Source organism: Malaya genurostris, chromosome 1 (assembly GCF_030247185.1).
Source record: "Malaya genurostris strain Urasoe2022 chromosome 1, Malgen_1.1, whole genome shotgun sequence".
Classification (NCBI taxonomy): domain Eukaryota; kingdom Metazoa; phylum Arthropoda; class Insecta; order Diptera; family Culicidae; genus Malaya; species Malaya genurostris.
In genome coordinates, this window is record NC_080570.1 from 6,376,252 (window position 1) to 6,398,376 (window position 22,125).

General features: G+C 37.7%; 1 protein-coding gene across 3 annotated transcripts in view; it reads right to left on the bottom strand.

The window, feature by feature from the left end:
- The window catches only part of LOC131431043 (serine-rich adhesin for platelets-like), a 301,920-nt gene that overhangs the window by 198,585 nt on the left and 81,210 nt on the right, over window positions 1-22,125 (bottom strand). For all 3 annotated transcript variants that reach the window (XM_058596493.1, XM_058596484.1, XM_058596503.1), the window contains exon 3: window positions 8,954-9,055. In XM_058596493.1, coding sequence (XP_058452476.1) covers window positions 8,954-8,971 — 18 coding nt within the window. In that variant the 5' untranslated portion in view covers window positions 8,972-9,055. The remainder of the gene's footprint in view (window positions 1-8,953; window positions 9,056-22,125) is intronic.

Genomic DNA, 22,125 nt, shown 5'->3' on the forward strand with positions numbered 1-22,125 from the left:
GGAATTGAAAGCGACAGAAACAGCTACGCTGTAGGTACAATTTTCGAATTGATCCTGTAATTAGGACACTACAGAAAAAGTGCTATCCACGTTGAGTGATGGAAAAAAACTATATCTATAATATTTTTCGTCTGGCTCTTCTCATTAGAGCAAAGCGGACTGAAAGTAGCAGAGGCTTCGTATTCAAGAAAAAATCACTTAAGTTTTCAACAGCTCGGTCCTTTTAGGGACTAATAAATCGATCACCAAGAATCATGATGCTTTCAAGAAAGAAAAATTAAAGAAAAACTCAGTTTATTTACAATGAAAATATACAACAATTCGGTCCATTTAGGGACTAATAAATCGATCGCAAAGAATTATGGATGTTTTCAAGAAAGAATAATTTACAGTTTATTTATAATGAAAATATACAACAATTCGTTCCTTTTAGGGACTAATAAATCGATCACAAAGAATCTTGATGCTTTCAAGAAAGAAAAATTCAAGAAAAACTCAGTTTATTTACAATGAAAAAATTCAACAATTCGGTCCTTTTAGGGACTAATAAATGGATCGCAAAGAATTATGTTTTCAAGAAAGAAAAATTCAAGAAAATCTCACAGTTTATTTATAATGAAAATATACAACAATTTGGTCCATTTAGGGACTAATAAATCGATCACAAAGAATTATTATTTTCAAGAAAAAAAAACTCAAGAAAAATTCACAGTTTATTTATAATAAATTCATTCGACAATTCGGTCCTTTTAGGGACTAATAAATCGATCACAAAGAATTATGATTTTTTCAAGAAAGAAAAATTCAAGAAAAACTCAGTTTATTTTTAATGAAAATATTCAACAATTCGATCCTTTTAGGGACTAATAAATCGATCACAAAGAATCTTGATGCTTTCAAGAAAGAAAAGTTCAAGAAAAATTCAGTTTATTCACAATGAAAGTATTCAACAATTCGATCCTTTTAGGGACTTATAAATCGATCACAAAGAATTATGGTGTTTTCAAGAAAAAAAAACAGTTTATTTACAATGAAAATATTGAACAATTCGGTCCCTTTGAGAACTAATAAATCGATCGCAAAGAATTATGGATGTTTTCAAGAAAGAATAATTAACAGTTTTTTACAATGAAAATATTCAACAGTTCGGTCCTTTTAGGGACTAATAAATCGATCACAAAGAATCATTATGCTTTCAAGAAAGAAAAATTCAAGAAAATCTCACAGTTTATTTATAACGAAAATATACAACAATTTGGTCCATTTAGGGACTAATAAATCGATCACAACGAAATAATGGTTTCAAGAAAAATTCACAGTTTATTTACAATGAAAATATTCAACAATTCGATCCATTTAGGGACTAATAAATCGATCGCAAAGAATTATGTTTGCAAGAAAAATTCAAGAAAAACTCACAGTTTATTAATAATGAAAATATACAACAATTCGGTCCATTTAGGGACTAATAAATCGATCACAAAGAATCATGATGTTTTATTCTATTGAAATATGGGAATTTAGAGCACAGGAATTAAAAAAAAAACCTTCGGTAGCTCAATAAATCCGCGTAAAAAAAAACTGCCGAACTGCGGACAAATCGCGTTAAAAAGCCTCAAAACTGATAAATTTGTCGAAATCACAGTCACAGAGCTGACGTAAGAAAAAAATTCAGGAACACCAGATCTCGACGTTTCGTGCATTTCTGAGACAAAACAAGAAAATCGGATAGCTTCGGAAATCCGCGTAAAAAACCGCGTAACCTCGGAAATTAGCATAAAAAACCGCGTAACTACGGATATCCACGTGAAAACCGCATAAAAACAGCAGTGTATGGAAGATATTCTCATCATTATCCAGTAGAAAAATTTCGTTTTCAAGAAAAAATCACTTAAATCTGTTTACAATGAAAATATTCACCAATTTGGTCCTTTTAGGGACTAATAAATCTATCGCAAAGAATTGTTTATGATATTTTATTCCATTGAAATAAATATATGTAGAACTTAACAATCAAGGAAGATAGAAACTTTTCTTTTAGAACTCCAAAACCCTCTCTCTACTTGTTTTTGTGTACGCACCTGAATGAAAAATTGTTTTTATTGAATTTTTGCTCTAGTTTTCTGCGTCTTATAGGATGTAAACATGCAACGGTGACAATATATAAAGATAGCCTTTTCCCGTCAGTATCCAAGTTGATTTACTTCGTCATAATACCGAAACTATAAGATCTTGAATCTACGTTTTTGAAAACCCACTTCACCATTTTTGAGAAATCCGAGGTACAAAAAATAGTTAATTTAAAATAGTTAATTCATTATTAAATGGCGGAAAATTCCTTCGGTTATGTCTCAATGATGAATTGGAATGAATTTTACTGGTTTCGACTGTAATTTTGCACTCAGCTGCCATGTGCTTTTGTGGTTCAGTCGATTACCGGACGTACTTTGTGATCTAATGATTGTCGGTTCAAGACGCCGCAGTCGCTGTGGTTTTTTATTTTTTTTTTTAATTTTCGTTACGCGTTATTATACGCGGATTTCCAAAGTTACTCGGTTTCTTTGTTTTGCCTTAGAAATGCATGAAACGTCAAGATCTGGTGTTATACCGAATTTTTTTTAAGTCAACTGTTTGACACTTAGAAAACTTTTGATTCAAAAAAAATTCTAGATTACACAAGATATCGACTTTTCGTGCATTTCTAAGACATTTGGCATCAAAATAAAATTTTCTTTTTCGTAGAGTAGAATTTTTCAAAAAAATTGTTTTTTCGAGATTACACCAGATCTGGGCGTTTCATTCATTTCTAAAATATTTGGCATGAAAAAACAATTTTCTTTAGTTATGCAGTTTTTTTATGCGGATCTCCGAAGTGACGCGGTTTTTTTACACGGTACGTATCCCCGCGTAAAAGAGACCTTGACTTGTATGTTTTCAAGGTGACTCCCCCAAAATTGTATGAACACTGAGCCGGTAGTTTGATTTGATTGCATTTCTAGCACTTTGTTTAAATTGAGGTACATTTACAATATTTGAGTAATGCTCAGTCAGATATTAAATGTCTTTCACATGAAAATAAAACGAATCCGACCCCAGTGACACTGTCCCTTTGATTAGATGCGGTAATTTTGAAACCGAATATATACTCGAATCGAATGCTGGACCAACGTTTTTTCCTTCATACCTCCGATATTAGAATCGCATCCGGAAATGATGATGGAACGGATGATTTTAATTCCAACGCCGGAACGAAAACTTTTGGGACTGAACTGTTTTTTTTTCTTCTCCTTTTCTAACTCGTTCCATCCACCCCTGATCCGAGCGTGTGACGACGAAACGGCATCCACTCTACTCGGCGGGGTTCATTTTTCTTTCCGAAGCTTTTCTGCTTCGCTAAATCCCGGAAAACAAGTTGATTTGGATTTCTTATTTAAGTTTCTACCAGCCGCGGTGGGATTGGGGACGACTCATTTGGTGCGTAATTTTCAATCTCTTTTCGGCGCGTAGGACGGGGAGTTGGTTGAGTTTCGCCGTGGCTCTTTTCGGTCGGTGGCTGTTTTAAATTTAGGATATTTGTCATTCGCTCCGCCGAACGAGAACGCCGAACAACGAAGGAAGCGAAATTATTGCTGTCGGGAAAGAGACTCACGTTGAACTCCGAAGACAACACAAATAGTACCGTGCCAAGACGTTTGACGATTGCTTAAATTGGGGTAAGAATTCACCGACCACAGACGACGGATGGTGCCGGTGGTGATGGGGATGGAAGAAAAAAGTTCTTGCCATGCCAGGGGCGAATGAGTTTTATCATTTCGAAGTTTTATTAGAGTAGGCAAGACCGTGGACGGGTTTTCCATTTTCTCGAACAACGAGTGTGTGTGTGTGCGTTTGACATCGTATCCAGATAAGTTTGCTACAATAATACTTATTTCTTGTTGTTGCAAAATTGACTATAATCAATTGCAGGGGTCAGGATTTTATCGCTGAAAGTCACATTGTCGAATCATGAAAGACATTTGGTAACTACGGATTTCGTTCCTGTCAACTGAGCCTGACAATTCTAATCCACGGGAAATTCCTCGTGCATGCAAATTTTCCAGCGGGTCTACTAAAGCAAATTTGGTTTAAGAGTAGTTTTCTTTAAAAAAACGAAAATTGCGTTTGAAAGTTGTTAGACTAAATCTTCGACACATTAAACATTGTTGGTATTACTAGCCCACGTGAAATGCCTCGGGCATGCATCGACACTTCTCTTGTTTCTAAGTTCACAACTCGATATGGACACAGGAAAACAGTACTGACTACTGATGGCATAGACAGGAAACATGTATGATTGGAGGATTTTCTCTTGTATTCGAGATGTAGCTATCAATTTGAGTGATGAATATTTCCCTGTACTAATTGAGCTCGTAATCCGAAATCATACAAATGGATTTCTACGAGGCATATTCGAAGAGTATTTGATTGACACATTCAGTTTTCTACACATCTGCTTCAGTTCTCGGCATGTACCTTTTTTCGTACCTCTGACACAGTGTCCCTAACCTAACTGCATAGAACCTTACCGCTTATAAGTTGAACCAACGTTGTGTGGACTTTATCGTGACCAAAGTAAGGAAATTCATTAGCTAGAGCACTGATCGCAAATCGTTGATTCGAGATCGCAGTTTTTGGTTAACCGAGGAAACAATTTCAATGATTTGCAGCCTATTCCATTCTTTGTCATGAACATTCGTTCAGCCATTTTTCAAACTCCGACAGCAATTTCTCAGTTTTTCTTGCATTCATTATAAAAGGTTCATAAACAAAACATAATTCATTTCCGTAGCTCACGATCCTTTAACACACAAATATCACAGCGCAGACTTCACGACTGACGGAAGCAGGCGCGTGAACAGAAAAAAAACCTCGTCAACCCATGAATTGAATAATTTCGAGGTTTTCTAAGATATTTAAGCTGTTTGGTTTAATCACGTATTCGGTCTAGCCCCTGTCTTCCCTAATAATTTCTTGATTTTGAGGGGGGGGGGGGGTTCTAAACTTCTAACCTCCTCCCACCCTGTATGAGCCTGTATCGCAGCCATTGTTTGCTGTACGCACAGATGGGCTAACGACTACTGCATCAAAGCAATAACTGAAATATATGTACGAACAGTGAACGTTCAGATATACATTGAAATCTTTCATTTATTTTTTTTTTTTTGATGCCAAATGTCTTAGAAATGCATGAAATGGCTAGATTTGGTGTAATCTCAAATAAAAAATTAAAAATATCGATTTTGGGACTTGTTTGAGATTTGAAAAAAAAATTTATGCCGAAAGTCTTACAATCTGGTCGAGATCTGATGTAATCTAAAAAAAATTTTACGTTTCATAACAAAAGAACGGAGAACTTCGAAAGACTGTTTTAAAAACCGCATAACTTCGGAAATCTGTGTAAAAAAACCACATTGGTGCAAAATAATTTGTTTCTATTGGATTGACCTGTCTAGCTTCTGCGCCCAGTATAGTAACTATCTATGTTCGTTTTCATCGTTAAATTGATATGGCAAGGCACTAGTTTCAAAGTTATCAAAAGAACGTGCCGCTTGAACCAATTTGTTCCGTACCCCGGACTCGGATATCGGACTCTGATCGGACGGAATCTTCTTTTTTCAGTACCCAAAGAAAACCAGACTAGACAACCGAGCATCAATAACAGTTCGGCTGAAAAGTTCGTATCGTTTAATAGAAACACACATTTTTTTGCCAAAATTCGTTTTTATTATTCAACATAATTGTCATCAGAGGCGATACAGCGATTATAGCGATCTTCCAACTTTTCGATACCATTTTTGTAGTACGATTTGTCCTTTGCCTCAAAATAGGCCTCAGTTTCAGCGATTATCTCTTCATTGCTTCTAAATTTTTTACCAGCGAGCATTCTCTTGAGGTCTGAGAACAGGAAAAAGTCACTGGGGGCCAAATCTGGAGAATACGGTGGATGAGGGAACAATTCGAAGCCCAATTCGTTCAATTTCAGCATGATTTTCATCGACTTGTGACACGGTGCATTGTCTTGATGAAACAAAACTTTTTTCTTCTTCAAATGAGGCCGTTTTTTTGAAATTTCGTCCTTCAAACGCTCTAATAACGCTATATAATAGTCACTGTTGATGGTTTTTCCCTTTTCAAGGTAGTCGATGAAAATTATACCATGCGAATCCCAAAATACAGACGCCATAACCTTACCGGCCGATTGTTGAGTCTTTCCACGCTTTAGGTTCGGTTCATCGCGTGCAGTCCACTCAGCTGACTGTCGATTGGACTCCGGAGTGAAGTGATGGAGCCATGTTTCGTCCATTGTTATATATCGACGAAAAAATTCGGTTTTATTTCGATATAACAGCTCCAAACACTGCTCAGAATCATCAATTCGTTGTTGTTTTTGATCGATTGTGGCACCCATTTTGCACAAAGCTTTCTCATATCCAAATATTCGTGAATAATATGTTCAACACGTTCCTTTGATATCTTTAGGGTGTCAGCTATCTCGATCAACTTCACTTTACGGTCATTGAAAATCATTTTGTGGATTTTTTTCACGTTTTCATCGGTAACAGCCTCTTTTGGACGTCCACTGCGTTCATCGTCTTCGGTGCTCATATGACCAGTACGAAATTTTGCAAACCACTTACGAATTGTTGCTTCGCTCGGTGCAGAGTCTGGATAACACTCATCAAGCCATTTTTTGGTATCGGCGGCACTTTTTTTCATCAAAAAGTAGTGTTTCATCAACACACAAAATTCCTTTTTTTCCATTTTTTTTTCACAATAACAAAAGTAGCTTCACTCAAAATGCAATATCTCACAAACTAATAATCAGACAGCTGTCAAATTTATACACGTATCTTTTGAAGGTTGGTACTAACTGAAAATGGTATGGATTTAATTCTAGTGGCGCCCTCTCATAGAAACGATACGAACTTTTCAGCCGATCTGTTATTACACCAGATCTTGACGCTTCATGCATTTCTAAGACCAAACAAAAAAAACCGGATAACTTTGAAAATTCGCGTAAAAAAATGCGTTACTTCGGAAATCCGTGCAAAAAAGCCACGTAAAAAACCGCGTAAAAAAAACCTCAGTGTATGTCGTTGCCTCAAATACAACATGAGATATTCACAATTAAGTTCTACCTATTTTTCCAAAACGCGAATTTTGAAAAGGCTCCTCACAGTAAATTAAAAATTACTACAAAATCTCACATGTCACTACCCAGTGATGGACAGAAAGAAAACTATTTCCGTTATAAGACAACAGAGACGAGTCTGAAGATTGAACCACACACCGGTCTGTTTGCAAAGTTCAATCGGGATCACCTTCGTCACATCCAGAGTAGTTCAACTGGCAGAACACGTCGCACAGCAAAATCCATCCTAGTCACAGCACAAGTTACCGGTGGTTCCTTCACGTGAACCCTGCGCGTTTCGAATCGAGATAGCAGCCAAAGTTCATCGAATGGCAGACTTATTACCGGTCATAAATCATAGTTTAAAACATCTGTGGCGCATACCAAAAAGAGATAGAACCAATTTCCCTTGTATAAAAAATATGCAAATATTTGAACTCGAATGGTTAGCTATGAAAGAAAATGACACTGCAGAGCTACGGACTTGGTGCACTCGACAGGCCGCCCTTCTGTAGATTCGTACTGGAATTTTGTCATAATTCAATTTCGCATGCAGGAACCTTCCCCTTCGTCGCCATCGCCCACAGAGCAAATAGCAAACCCCGCTTATTCATTACTGAAATGTTCAATTTTTCCCCCACTCCCACACAGTCGAGTCGATTCTGCGATCACGGCAGGGTGCCGACGAGATCCGGAAACGGCCAAAGATAAAGTTCCACTTCGAGTGCCACTGAAAAAGCTCGTTTGTTGTTTGAAGGTCTTACCGAAAGCCCCCACCAGCTGGTTCTTGCTCGCTCGCTCACTCACTCACTCACTCATTCACTTACTTGTTCAACCGTGGCCACTCAATGTGCCACAGAAGTGGAAATCAAGAACCGGGAGAAAGAGAAAAAAAATACGATTGAAAACTTTATTAATAACGAGAATCAGCATGTGGTCGCGCGTTGCCATGGTACTCAACAAATCAGAAATTGGAGCGGCCGACGTGAGAAAGTAGTAGGCGGCGGTCGCGTTATGTTTCGGGGTGGTGGCGGAGGCCGAATGATAGAGGCTTTCATTAGCGCGTGAGGTTCAACAATTTCTTCTCAAACTCAAACTTCGCGATGCTGCCGATGGTGACAAGACGGGAAAGACGCCACACCACCACTCGGGTGTTGATTAAATGGTTGTTAGTCAAATGGCAATTCAACGACGCCGTGCGGACGAAGCCGGTATTGACTATAACGGGATCCGATACGGGGAACCGGGGGCGGACGAGGCACGGATGAAATGGGATTGCAAATGTTCGAAATTGTCGTTTTCTGGTTTCGGTGGAAATTTATTGATTGAACTTTCGAAGCTCCATTGGATGGTGGGTGGCGGGACTTTTGTTTGGTTTTACCAAGGATGGGAGGAGTGTTTTTTTTTCGGCAGAATTGTACACTTCTCGGTGAGCGTTATTTTCGATCCCCGCGTTCGGTGGATTAACCGTGGGTTTAGCATAAGTTTGCCGTTTTTTTAAATTAAATCCAGTTCATATCGATGTTTATGTCCTCATAATATATTTTATTTAGCAGTAAGCCCACTTCCATAATCAAATCAAACTGAAAATGACACCCAGCGCCAAACGATGTCCGCCAGTTGTACCACATTAGCATTCATTAAATCAAATAAAAAAGATCACAGCACATTTTATCGTCGTTAAATATTTACTCTTATGAAGCTGAAATCGCGGAAAAGTGGGTCAAAAGTTTCCCCCGGCTGGGTGTGATATGAAAGCGAATTCAGCAGCCACAAACTTACCGAATTGACGGCGGCCATTTTGCGGTCCAACGACGATTGTGACGAACGTTGAAACGGGCTCCAAGGCGACGGATGGCACCCTTCCCGCTACCACGGCTGGCACTGAAATGGACAGAAGTTGAATAGTTGAATTAGTAGAGAAAGCTCCTTCATCTTGCAGCACAATTTTTCAACAACAATTCTTCTTTTCAATCAAAACTTAAAACTGCGATTGGGATCCGATTTCAATCGTCATTCAAAAAGTAATTTGATTATACCACAGGGAAGCCACCAGAGCTCTTTTATATTATTTTTTCTATTACTTCACTGGTTTCTACCAACATCATTCTACTTTTGGCCTTTTTCTATAGAGAGAATATGAACTTGTTGGAAAAACGACTTTTGATTGAATCCTCGGAAACCTCTGATGTTATGTACCATTCGACTTAGCTCAACGAAATCGGAAAATGTCTGTGTATGTACACTAGGCTCCCAATATTTTGGGATCATCTCTAATTTCGTAAAGCGCTAGTGGTCAAAAGTTTGGGCACCTCAAAAAAAGTCCTTATGAAAAACTTTAGCTAAACCGGATACGGTTAAGTGGTGCCACCCGGCGGTTAAAGTTTGAAAATTTTAGATCTTGAAAAATCACCATAGGAAGGTGCGATAGAATCGCATGAAACACCGAGATTTTGTGTCTTCTAGAAAGACTCTTCTAGAGTTTTTTTTATGCCAAGTGCCTTGCATGAAACGGAAATCGGAAATTTTCAAAATTTGAAGAGTTTCGAACCTTGTAGATTTTTGTTGAGAACAAGCCTCTAGTTGGTCCAATACCAAATTTTATGACAATCTATCCACTAGTGTTTGAATAACAGCTGATCGTGTCTCAGACGATTTCTAGTTTTCATCAAGTTATGAAAAACGCAGCACCAGCGCATTCATGCATAAAAGTAACGGTGAAATTGAATGATTGACGGTACGGATTGGTCCACCATCCCCCGTATTCTCCAGACCTGGCCCCCAGCGATTATTATCTATTTCCAAACCTGAAAAGTTTTCTCCAGGGGAAAGAAAGTTTTCACGGTATAGAATCGACTTTTTCTTTGTTAGGCCCGAGACTTTTTTTTCATAAATACGTTTATTTCTTAAGGCAGTTTACATAAGTTTTTCTTTGCCGTAGCATCACTTTTACATAAAATTCTTATACTAATTTAATTCTAACATAGTCACAACGATTTGAATTTATTAAAACATATTCCTCTTATTACTTAAATATCATCTTAGGTAACTCGTCATAAATTATGAAATCTACTCGGAAATATTATTTGAACCAAACGATTAACTTCTATAAATTATAAAATAAGCTGTTATTTTCAGACATTTTGTTGAAAATTTCATAAACTGTTTCGAGTTTGTTTGTATCATTACATAATTTTTATTCTAATTTAGCTATTGGTTGAACTCATGGGCGCAGCTGGAATCAGCACTAAGTCTTAAAAGGGGCCTTTATTACATTGAAACTCCAATTTTCTTTATGAAATGATAAATAAGTTTCATGTATGAAAGGTCACGACAAGCAAGAATGTCTCGAACTGGGACATCGGATAGTCTACCTTGGGTACGCAAAGAATTTATTAGTTGAGATCTGACATCACGATACTCCACGCATGTCCAAACGACATGATCAATATCCCGATAACCTTCGCCACAAGCACAATGATTAGTCTCGGGGAGCCCAATTCGAAGGAGATGTGCGTCTAACGTGTAGTGATTGGACATAAGTCTGGACATCACACGAATGAAACACCTACTCACATCCAGTCCCCTGAACCATGCCTTTGTCGATATTTTCGGAATAATTGAGTGCATCCACCGACCCAGATCATCTTTATCCCAAGAAGCTTGCCAGCTGGCAAGTGTTCTTTGGCGAGACGAGCTATAGAATTCGTTGAAAGCAATCGATCTCTCATAAATTCGACCCTTTATAGCACCACGTTTGGCTAAAATATCGGCTCTTTCATTTCCAGGAATGGAGCAATGAGCCGGGACCCAGACTATAGTGATTAGATAATTATTGTTCAATATGTCGTTCAAGGCTTCTCATCCCATGTAGTAATGTGCACCTATCAAAGTTTTTCTCCCCCTTCAATTTTCTCGGAGATGACTGAGTCGATTTCAACAAACTCAGGCTAATGCGAAAGCTACTATTGTTTCAATCTCAGGCTCTTTTGAATGCTATTATTGAGTAATTGATTAAACTTGAAAATAAAATAACTGTCACTTTGGGTACCGGAGATATGATATGAGTGACGGAAACGTCAAAACGTTAGTTTTTTCGCTACACTCCGTTCTTTCCGAGAACGGCAGAATCAATATCAAAAAGCCTAAGCTAACTTGTAAGCCAATGTTGAGTCCTTGACCAAGTTAGAAGGTCAAACAGGTATCTCTTCCGGTGCCGAAGATATAATAGTATAAGTGACGTAACCGACAAAAAGCATTTACTTCTCTCCGCTAAATTTTCTGATTAAACTTATTTCAACAAGTCTAGGCTCGTTTGTTAGTTCGTTGATTAAGTTAGAAGCTCAAATGCCTCTCATTTCCGGTTCTTGAGATATGGTATAAGTGACGTAACCGACAAAAGGCCATTTTTTCTCACTCAATTATCTTGGAAATGGCTGATCCAATTCCAACATTTAAGACTTTAATTGAGTCGTTGATCATGTGCGAAGATCAAATGGTTGTTCCGTCCGGATTTGGCAAATTAATGGTATAAGTGACGTAACTGACAAGATGCACTTTCACTCGATTTTCTTGGAACTGGCTACACCGATTTCAATAAGCTAAGGCTCGTTTGAACGCTAATTTTGAATCATTGATCAAGGTTAAAGGTCAAATGGCTGTCAGTTTCGGTTCTGGAAATATGGTATAAGTGACGTAACCGTTAAAACGCACTATTTCCTAACCGCTCAATTTTTTCAGCGTTGGTAGAACCGATTTCAACAGGTTTAGACCCTATTGAAAGCAATCATTGAGTCATTGATTGAATTCAAAGATCGAAAAACTGCCACTTCCAGAGATATGGAATAAGTGACGTAACCGACAAAAACACCTTTTTTTGTCGTTCAATTTTCTCGGCGATGACTAAACTGATTTCAACAAGTCTAGACTTGTTTGTAAACTATTATTCTGTCATTGCTCAAGCTCGACGATCAAATCTTTTTCTTTCACTTCTGGTTCTGAGGATATGGCATAAATGACGCAACCGACAAAAAGTGTTTTGTTCACTTCGCTCAATTTTCTCAGAAATGGCTAAACCGATTTCAACAAGTCTAGACTCGCTTGTAAACTAGTTAGGCTAGTTTGGGAGTTAGTTTTGAGCCATTGATCGAATTAGATTGCAAAATGACTGGAAATTTCGACACTGAAGATATGACATGAATGACGTAACCGACACGGCCTAGTTCTTTCTCTCCGCACAATTTTCTCAGAGATGGTTGAACTGATTTCGACAAACTAAAGTTAATTGTAAAGCTACTATCGATCAAATTCGAAGATCGAGTAACTGCAACTTAGATTCCGGAGATATGGAATAAGTGACGCAACCGACAAAAACCAACATTTTTTTCCTTCGATTTTCTCGGATATGGCTAAACTGAATTTAACAAGTCTAGATTCGTTTGTAAAAAATTATTGGGTTATTGGTCAAGCTCGACGATCAAATGGTTGTCACTTCTGATTTTGAAGATATAGCATAAATGACGCAATCGACAAAAAGTATTTTTTCTCTCCGCTCAATTTTCCTTGGAAGTTAGTATTGTTAGTTTGGAAGTTAGTATTGAACCATTGATCAAGTTAGATTTCCAAATGACTGGAAATCACGATTCCGTAGATATGGCATGACGTAACCAACAAGACCTAGTTATTTTATTCCGCTTAATTTTATCAGAGATAAATGAACTGATTTCTACAAACTAAAGTTAGTTTAAAAGCTACTGTTAATCAAATTGGAAGATCGAATAATTGTCACTTACGGTTCCGGAGATATGGAATAAGTGTCGTAACCGACAAAAACACCTTTTTGCCGTTAAATTTTCTCGGAGATGGCTAAACTGATTTCGACAAGTCTAGACTCGCTTGTAAACTATTATTGGGACATCGGTCAAGTTCAATAATCAAATGGCTGTTACTGCTGGTTCTGAAGAAATGGCATAAATTACGGAACCGATAAAAATATTTTTTTTCTCCGCTCAATTTTCTTGTCCGTGGCTAAACCGATACCAACAAGCTTAGGTTAGTTTGAAAGTTAGTATTGAGACATTGATCAAGTTAGATTTTCCAATGACTGAAAAATATTATTCCGAAGATTTGGCATAAATGACGTAACCGACAAGACCTAGTTTTTTCACTGCGCACAATTTTCTGACAGGACGGAGATAGCATAACTGAGTCTAGACTTGCTTGTTTGATCAAGTTTGAAAATCAAATGGCCGTAAATGCTGGTTCTGAATATATGGCATATATGACGCAACCACCAAAAAATTTTTTTTCGGGGATGGCTAAACCGATTCCAACAAGTTTAGGTTAGTTTGGAAGTTAGTACTGAGCCATTGATCAAGTTAGATTTCCAAATGACCGGATATTACGATTCCGAAGATATGGCATAAGTGACGTATCCGACAAGACACAACTTTTTCATAGATTACTCAACTGATTTAAAAAAAAAAGTTTGTTTAAAAGCTATCGATCGAATTCGAAGATCGGATGGCTGTCACTTTCGTTTTTGGTGATATGCAAAAAGTGACGTAACCGACAAATGACTTTTTTTCTTCCTTCTCAATTTTGTCGGAGATGGCTCAACTGATTTCAACAAGGCTAGACTCGTTTGTAAGTGACTTTAAGACTTTAAGTGACGTAACAGACAAAACGTATTTTTATTCTAACTGCTCAACTTTCTCGAGGGTGGCGAAGTCGATTTCAACAAGCGTAGGCTAGTTTACACGCTACTATTCAAATGGCTGCCACTACCAGTTTCGGAGATGTAATAGTAGAAATGACGCAAACGACAAGACTAACTTTTTCTCACTCTGCATAATTTTCAAGCTTTCAACAAACTACTATTTTTTTACTGCTCTAGCCCGAACGTAAAATGGCTGTCACCTCCGGCTCCGGAGATATAATAGTTTAAATGGCATAACCGAAACCCGCACTTTTTTCAAATTTTCTCAGAGATGTTTGAACCGATTTCATCCATCTTGGGCTCGTTTGGAATCGAGTGTTGAGTTATCGATAGAATTCAAAGGCAAATGATTGGCACTTCCGGTTCTGGAGATGTAATGGTAGAAATGGCGTAACCGTCAGCTTCCCCATTCGCTCAGTTTCCTCAGAGTTGTCTCAACTTAGACTCATTGTAAAGCTACTATTTCGATTTTTTCGATCGATCGGACACTTTTCTCTCGGTGTCAAGGTTGTTGAAGCAAGCAGGAAGGCAGGCAACCAAGCAGTCGGAAATTGTCGCTTGGGAACCCTTTTCTGGCGCGAGTGTCATCCGGGGCTTCGGCACTGGCACAGCCAGAGGAAATGAACTATTAAAACCACCAAGACTGTATACATATTTCGATGTGCGGAAAGTTCCACCGCGGCGCAGAATGAATTAAGGGTGTTAAGAATTTTGTGAATTGCTCGTTTCACTTCTCGAGAATGACGCGACGTTGGAGGGAGGTGGGAGGGAGGACGATAGGCGAGAGAGGCTCAAGTGACGGTCGGCAGATTTATGATTTGTTGTGGAACAACCGGACTTTGGATGAGGCCGTGTTTGTGTTTCTTTTCTTCGGAAAGTGTCGCGCCACTGAGTGATGATTTGTTTGGACTTTCATTCCGCCTAGAAGATTGGAGAGCATTCTTGAGCTCAAGTGTCGTCATGTTGGTTGAATGGATTATCTCGTGAACGGGTTTTTTTCTCTTTCAAGATCACTTCGAAGAGGCAGTGACTTTAATCGGTCGCACGGGGAATTGCTACAGTTTTCTCGACCACGTTACTCCGTAGGAAGTTCGACAATGGAAACGCCTGGTGATTTTCTTTACATATGCTGACCCTTGGAAATTCAAATAAACGACCCTTCTCACTCACATGCTAATCCGAAACGAATGCTCGACATTTATTTATTTGCAAATTCCGTACGATTCTTCCTCCCACTCAGATAACAGTTTCTCATACGCGACGAGCCGATATCAAAAGGACGCATTAAAAAATTAAGTTTGTCATTCTTTGATGGACCCCCTTCCAGTTTTCGCTCGCCCAACGTTTAGCCACCCTTCTCCCTATGGACGGGATTCTATTTCATTAAAAAATAAAGCTGCATAAGGCGAGGAGGGCGAAACAGAAAATACATCAGAATCCGGACGCCCGGCAACTGCTTATTCAAATTCCGTGACTTGGCTGGGCTGGTAGGCGGGAGTATTTGTACTGCTACCGCTCGAGGAAACAGGACGAAAAAAAAAATACTCCAACTTCATTTCATTTGTCGAGGCACTCCAAGAGATTCTGTTTTCGACCGGCTTCATATTTCTCGATCGAGGAAAAAAATCCTGTACTTAACATCGTTTAATTAATTTTACAGCGTCATGCCGTGTTCTTATTTTATTTTTTCCTATCTTGCAGTGTTGTTATTGCAGGAATATTTCAACGATAAGAAAAAAGAAAGAACACAAAAAAAGCAAAGGTGTCAAGTGGTTGTCTTGTGATGTGTGGTTTTAAAAGTTGTTACTTCAGAACTTCTCTAATTGCCATCGATTCGGTTATTCGAGATAGGAAAATGACTGTTCGTCTGTTGTTTTGAATCTTATTTCCATGGGCTACCTTTTTCTTCATATTTTTTTCTGGCCATATTTGCCTACCTGTTGTCAGATTAAGAACACTTTCCTTGTGTCTTTTTTCGATTGTTACTTCAGTTGCACTATAGTTGCAGAAAGAAAACTCGAATGAATATTACACCAACAGAATGAAAAAGGTCAACGTTAACGTTCTTAACGAATATTCATGATGAAATTTCAGCAAATGTCTCAACTTTATTAATTGGAAAGCATGCCAGTATTGACAATAATCACAAAATTGTCATGGACAGCATTATATACAACTCCGAAACCATTCTTTCGAATTTATTACAGACATACAAGCTAGCTTCGGGTAGAACCAACTGTCAAACGAATACTCCTTGAGTATCCAGTCGTCTCGCCTCGTCTGATAGGTTGCCTAGGCGTTCCTGCTTAAGAACCGTAGACGTGACTCACATATTAGATATCTGTAAAGAAATGGATCTCAAATTGAAATTTATGGTGAGAGAAGGACAGTATTATTATAAGAAAGGAAGTTCCAGCAACTACCCGAATGTAGAAGATAGCTGTGTTAGGCGTTATGCAGCTCATAACTACAAAAAACTCTGGTAACATACGAGAATCAGAAATTAACATGTGGGTTTTGAAAAAAAAAAACGTGTTTAATCCACCTAGCAGTGAGATGATACCTTTTTTTACCAATCTGCATGTGTTTTTTGCATGAATATTCTTCGGTGTTTAAGTTTTCATGACATTATTTTAATGACCGTCGTTTTAAGCGACAATTTGAGATTTTAATCACTCATTACTCTGTAATGTCGAAACTGCAAATCGGATCGAATTTAAATCTAGAAGTGTGATAATCGATTAAAGATGCCATGATATGTAAGTTCCACTTTAGAGTTTACGGTAATTTAAGGTACTTCCAGAGCCGGTATTCAGGAACCAGCATAACCCAAACCGATTCGTATGGCCATATGACGAATAAATTACAACAGTTTTAAGTCCAACTTTGAAGCTCAATCCTATCTTCTATATCGGTTTGAATTTTAAAAATTAATTTCGAGTAATTCGAGAACCGGAAGTCATAATTGGATAAAATTAATTAATTTTGTATATAAGTTTATTTTAATTTGAATTTTTGTTTCTGATATTTGATTAGGCTTTTTTTGAGAAAACGATTGAGCTTTGAGAAACGATTTTATACTGGAACCGGAATTCTAAAATCGGTATGGCCGAAGTCAGATAAATTCATCTGAGAAGCTGTATAGTTTACATTTGTTTCAAAATATTTGAAAATCAGTGAAGACATCTTTGAGAAATCATAGCACGAATTAAATTTTTAGGTGCCTTCTGAATCGACAAAAAGTTAATTTTTTTTATCGGCTATCCAAATCTGCTAACCCGATAAACCTGATTAATTTATGTGGAATAGACATTTTTATACCAATCACTCTGTATCCCCGAAACCTGATGTTGGATCTGGCTGAAGAGCAAGATGTTTTATAGAATCTTGAAACTTTTTATTTGTATCTTAGATGATTCGTAGAATTCATTTGAATCTTAGATCGGTTCAGCCATCTACGAGAAAAATGAGTTACACAATTTTGATTTCGTTTCATATATCATCCTGTAGTTCCGGAACCAGAAGTCGGAACCAAACATAATTCAGGAACTTTGTTTGGGAGCATACGACTTTTCGTATGAATCTGAATTTGTAGAAAAGAAATTTTCCAAGAAAATTGAGTGAAATTATTTGTCACACACGCATTTGCTGATCTCGACGAACTGATTCGAATGGTATATGGATGTTATGTTCTTCCAGCATTTATTGCTGTAAGTAGTTTAAAACAATATAATTAAAAAAAAATCTGCCATCATCTGGTTTATATATGTCATATTCGAACGATTATGTTGCCAAAAACGAGCCGTGCTAAAATCGGTCCGAGGCTAAATGTCATGGAAAAGGATGCTGTACACAGTCTTTTTGGTACTTAGAAACATTTGTATGTAACAGAATAAAAAATCGTGTTTTCCGTTGCTCCCAAGCTTTGCTTTGTCATACAGCGCTCAAAACTCCTACTGCTGGAATAGGGGGAAAAGTCGTTTACACAAAAATTTCGATATCTCCGTTAAAAATGGACGGATTTTAACAATCTATGGCTTGTTGGATAGGTATTATAGTGCGGAATCTAAGTCTGAAAACATATTTTGTTTTCAAGGTCAATTGTGACAGATACTGTCAAAAAACTGAAAATTTTGACATAAAACTTCGTATAACTCAAAAAGTAAACATCCGATCTCAAAACCATTCAATAGCGTTTTGGGTGACGGGAAGACCTTTCATTTGCAACTAGTTTGATCAAAATCGGCCCAGCCATCTCTGAGATCTCGACCTCTTAGTTGACAACACACATACAGACACACACACATACACACACACACAGACATTTGCTCAGTTCGTCGAGCTGAATCGATTGGTATATGTCATTCGGCCCTCCGGGCCTCGGAAAAATTTTCGAAAGTTTGAGCGAATTCTATACCTATTTTTCATATATATAAAAAAAGGTAAATACAGTACATAACGCATTACAGCACTTCGGCAAGATTAACATCTCTAAATAAAAAGTTATCCATACTAGGAACTACGAACTAAAGATGATCGGGTTTCGGGTATTTGTACCCGAACCCGAACTCGACGGGTATTGGTCGGGTTCGGTTACAGAAAAGGATATGTTTTTTCCTGGTTCGGGTCGAACGCGGGTGCATATTTTCTCCATCAACGAAAAGTGAAGAACGATGGGGAACAGTATGCCAAATCAGCTCATCTAATGGTTTCAAGTGTTATCTAAAGTAATTATTAGAATTACTTATCTGTTGAAATATGCAAATGAAGATTCTAACCAGAGAATTTTCGCATTTTTTTCTCGGCTTTTTTTTAATTGGATTTTGCGTGTATTGGTTTTAATGCGTTTTGTAGACTTCAGACCTAAATTAAGGGAAATTTTTCAACGTGTATGTTTTCTTTTTTTATTATAAAGAATTTAACAATATATTCACGTCAATATTTAATTGTATGTCAGAAAGTTTGATGTAACTAATCCGTACTTTAGTGTAGGTTCATCGTTTGAAATTCTAATAGTAAAGAAGGGGAACGCTTGTACAATCTACACAATCGATTAACTAACTGATGTTCGGAAGTGTGACGGACGCGTGTCAGTTTTATTCGTATTCACGCCACCCACCCACCTTTTTACTAAATTTACATTATTAGTTTTACGTTTCGTCTTTGACTCATCAGTGTAGAGCAGTTCAACTAAACTCGGCAGTTCAATTTGAACTGCTCTGCACTGATGAGTCAAGCCCTAGCACAAAATTTGGCTAACCCCTAAATAAATTTACATGTGATCAGTGTGACAATATATCAACTCATGAGAACGACATTAGATATACAGATATGTGTAGGTGATAGTTTTATTCGTATTCACGTCATCCAGTTAAGTTTTTGACATTACCCACCCATTTTTTATTTCATTTTCAACGGGTACGGGTCGAGCTTCGGGATTTTTTTCGGTTTTGGGTTGGGTACAGATAAAGATTTTAATTTTTTTATCGGGTTCGGATTTGCAAGAAAAAATTAATCTAGACTTCGGGTCTGGTACGGTTAAAATTTTTTCATTATTTTTTTATAACATCTATTACGAACCACCATCAGACTAGAGGAGTGCATTAAGAACAGCTCTGCACTTGATAGTTCTACGAAGAGAACTAGTTCTAGAACCCCGTTCTTCAATTCTTTTTTGTATGTTCCTCCGAACAAAATATAGAGCCATAAACTATATTTTGTAGTAAATTTAAGGGGCAACAAGTTTTTACCCCCGAATTTATGCTAGGTGCACATAACCATCATTATTTAAGTTTACGTTACGTCTTAGACTCATCAGTGCGTAGCAGTTTATGTTGAACTGTTAACAGTTCGGCTGAAAAGTTCGTATCGTTTAATAGAAACACACATTTTTTTGCCAAAATTCGTTTTTATTATTCAACATAATTGCCATCAGAGGCGATACAGCGATTATAGCGATCTTCCAACTTTTCGATACAATTTTTGTAGTACGATTTGTCCTTTGCCTCAAAATAGGCCTCAGTTTCAGCGATTACCTCTTCACTGATTCTAAATTTTTTACCAGCGAGCATTCTCTTGAGGTCTGAGAACAGTAAAAAGTCACTGGGGGCCAAATCTGGAGAATACGGTGGATGAGGGAGCAATTCGAAGCCCAAATTCAATTCAGCATCGTTTTCATCGACACGGTTCATTGTCTTGATGAAACAAAACTTTTTTTCCTTCAAATGAGGCCATTTTGTTGAAATTTCGTCCTTCAAACGCTCTAATAACGCTATATAATAGTCACTGTTGATGGTTTTTCCCTTTTCAAGGTAGTCGATGAAAATTATACCATGCGAATCCCAAAATACAGACGCCATAACCTTACCGGCCGATTGTTGAGTCTTTCCACACTTTGGGTTCGGTTCATCGCGTGCAGTCCACTCAGCTGACTGTCGATTGGACTCCGGAGTGAAGTGATGGAGCCATGTTTCGTCCATTGTTATATATCGACGAAAAAAATCGGTTTTATTTCGATATAACAGCTCCAAACACTGCTCAGAATCATCAATTCGTTGTTGTTTTTGATCGATTGTGAGCTCACACGGCACCCATTTTGCACAAAGCTTTCTCATATCCAAATATTCGTGAATAATATGTCCAACACGTTCCTTTGATATCTTTAGGGTGTCAGCTATCTCGATCAACTTCACTTTACGGTCATTGAAAATCATTTTGTGGATTTTTTTCACGTTTTCATCGGTAACAGCCTCTTTTGGACGTCCACTGCGTTCATCGTCTTCGGTGCTCATATGACCAGTAAGAAATTTTGCAAACCACTTACGAAGTGTTGCTTCGCCCGGTGCAGAGTCTGGATAACACTCATCAAGCCATTTCTTGGTATCGGCGGCACTTTTTTTCATCAAAAAGTAGTGTTTCATCAACACACGAAATTCCTTTTTTTCCATTTTTTCACAATAACAAAAGTAGCTTAACTCAAAATGCAATATCTCTAATAATCAGACAGCTGTCAAATTTATACACGTAGCTTTTGAAGGTTGGTACTAACTGAAAATGGTATGGATTTAATTCTAGTGGCGCCCTCTCATAGAAACGATACGAACTTTTCAGCCGGTACCAGTAATCATTCTCTTTTAGATACTTTTTTTAAGAGAAGGAAAGTACCCAGCTAATGCGAATTCTTCTAAAAGAACTAGTTCTTCTGATTTTGACCATCTCTAGATCAGACTATAATCAATATGTCGTTATTCAGAATAAGGGGAAATAAATTACAAATATCATCATCTAAACGAGTCACAACATAACGTACAATGCAACAACGATTTTGACAAAGATGCGAACAGTAAACCAAATGACTCCCAACCACCATTGAGCGATACTGTTCGAGGGAAGAAAAAGCTGTAATGTAGAAGAAGAGTCTACATTGACAGACACGGTATCGGAATTAGTGTATTTTACAGACATAGAATTTTGCTTGTACGTTTTTCTCGTTTTCTCTAAACGTCTATGATATTTATTTAATAATCAACAGACTGTCTTTCAAGCTGAAGGTGAACAGTGATGTCCACATCTAATTAGAATGCGAAATACAACTTCCGCTTGTTTGTAGGCAAACACAAAGTTGAATCAATACAAAGCTGATTAGTTCATGAATATAAATAAATTGGGGCGATCGAATATTCCGAGCGGAAGAGCATTCGGTGGTGGCTTCAATGCAACACTTTTTCGTATCTGCTTTGAAGAACAAAAATAAATAGCTGAATGGGAATCGACAGAAACAAAAGCCTTCCAATCAGCAGTACTGATGATAAATTTCAATCGAGAAAATCGCCTGCCACTGCCGGTTCGGTCGTCTATCGGAAGCAACCATTCCGCTGCAACCAGTATTGACAAATTGTTTCGAAACTTTACCGGAGAACTCATTCCACACACACACACAAACCGAACAAAAAACAACTCGTTGAATTTTATTTCAACGTTGACTGATTTTCAAAAAAACAATAAACACGAACCGAAGCCTTTGTTTCTCGAAACCACCAACTTTGATTTATGTTGGGAAATAGGAAAATGATTTCGAAATACCACTGCAGAAATCCGAAATTATCCGACTTATATTTACTACAGCTGCAAGTTTACCTATTAAATTTATCTGTCATCTGTCCGACTCACTTCGATTGCCGTCGGTCCGAGGAGCAATCGTCTCGATCTAACAAAAACAACATAATTAGAGCATCAC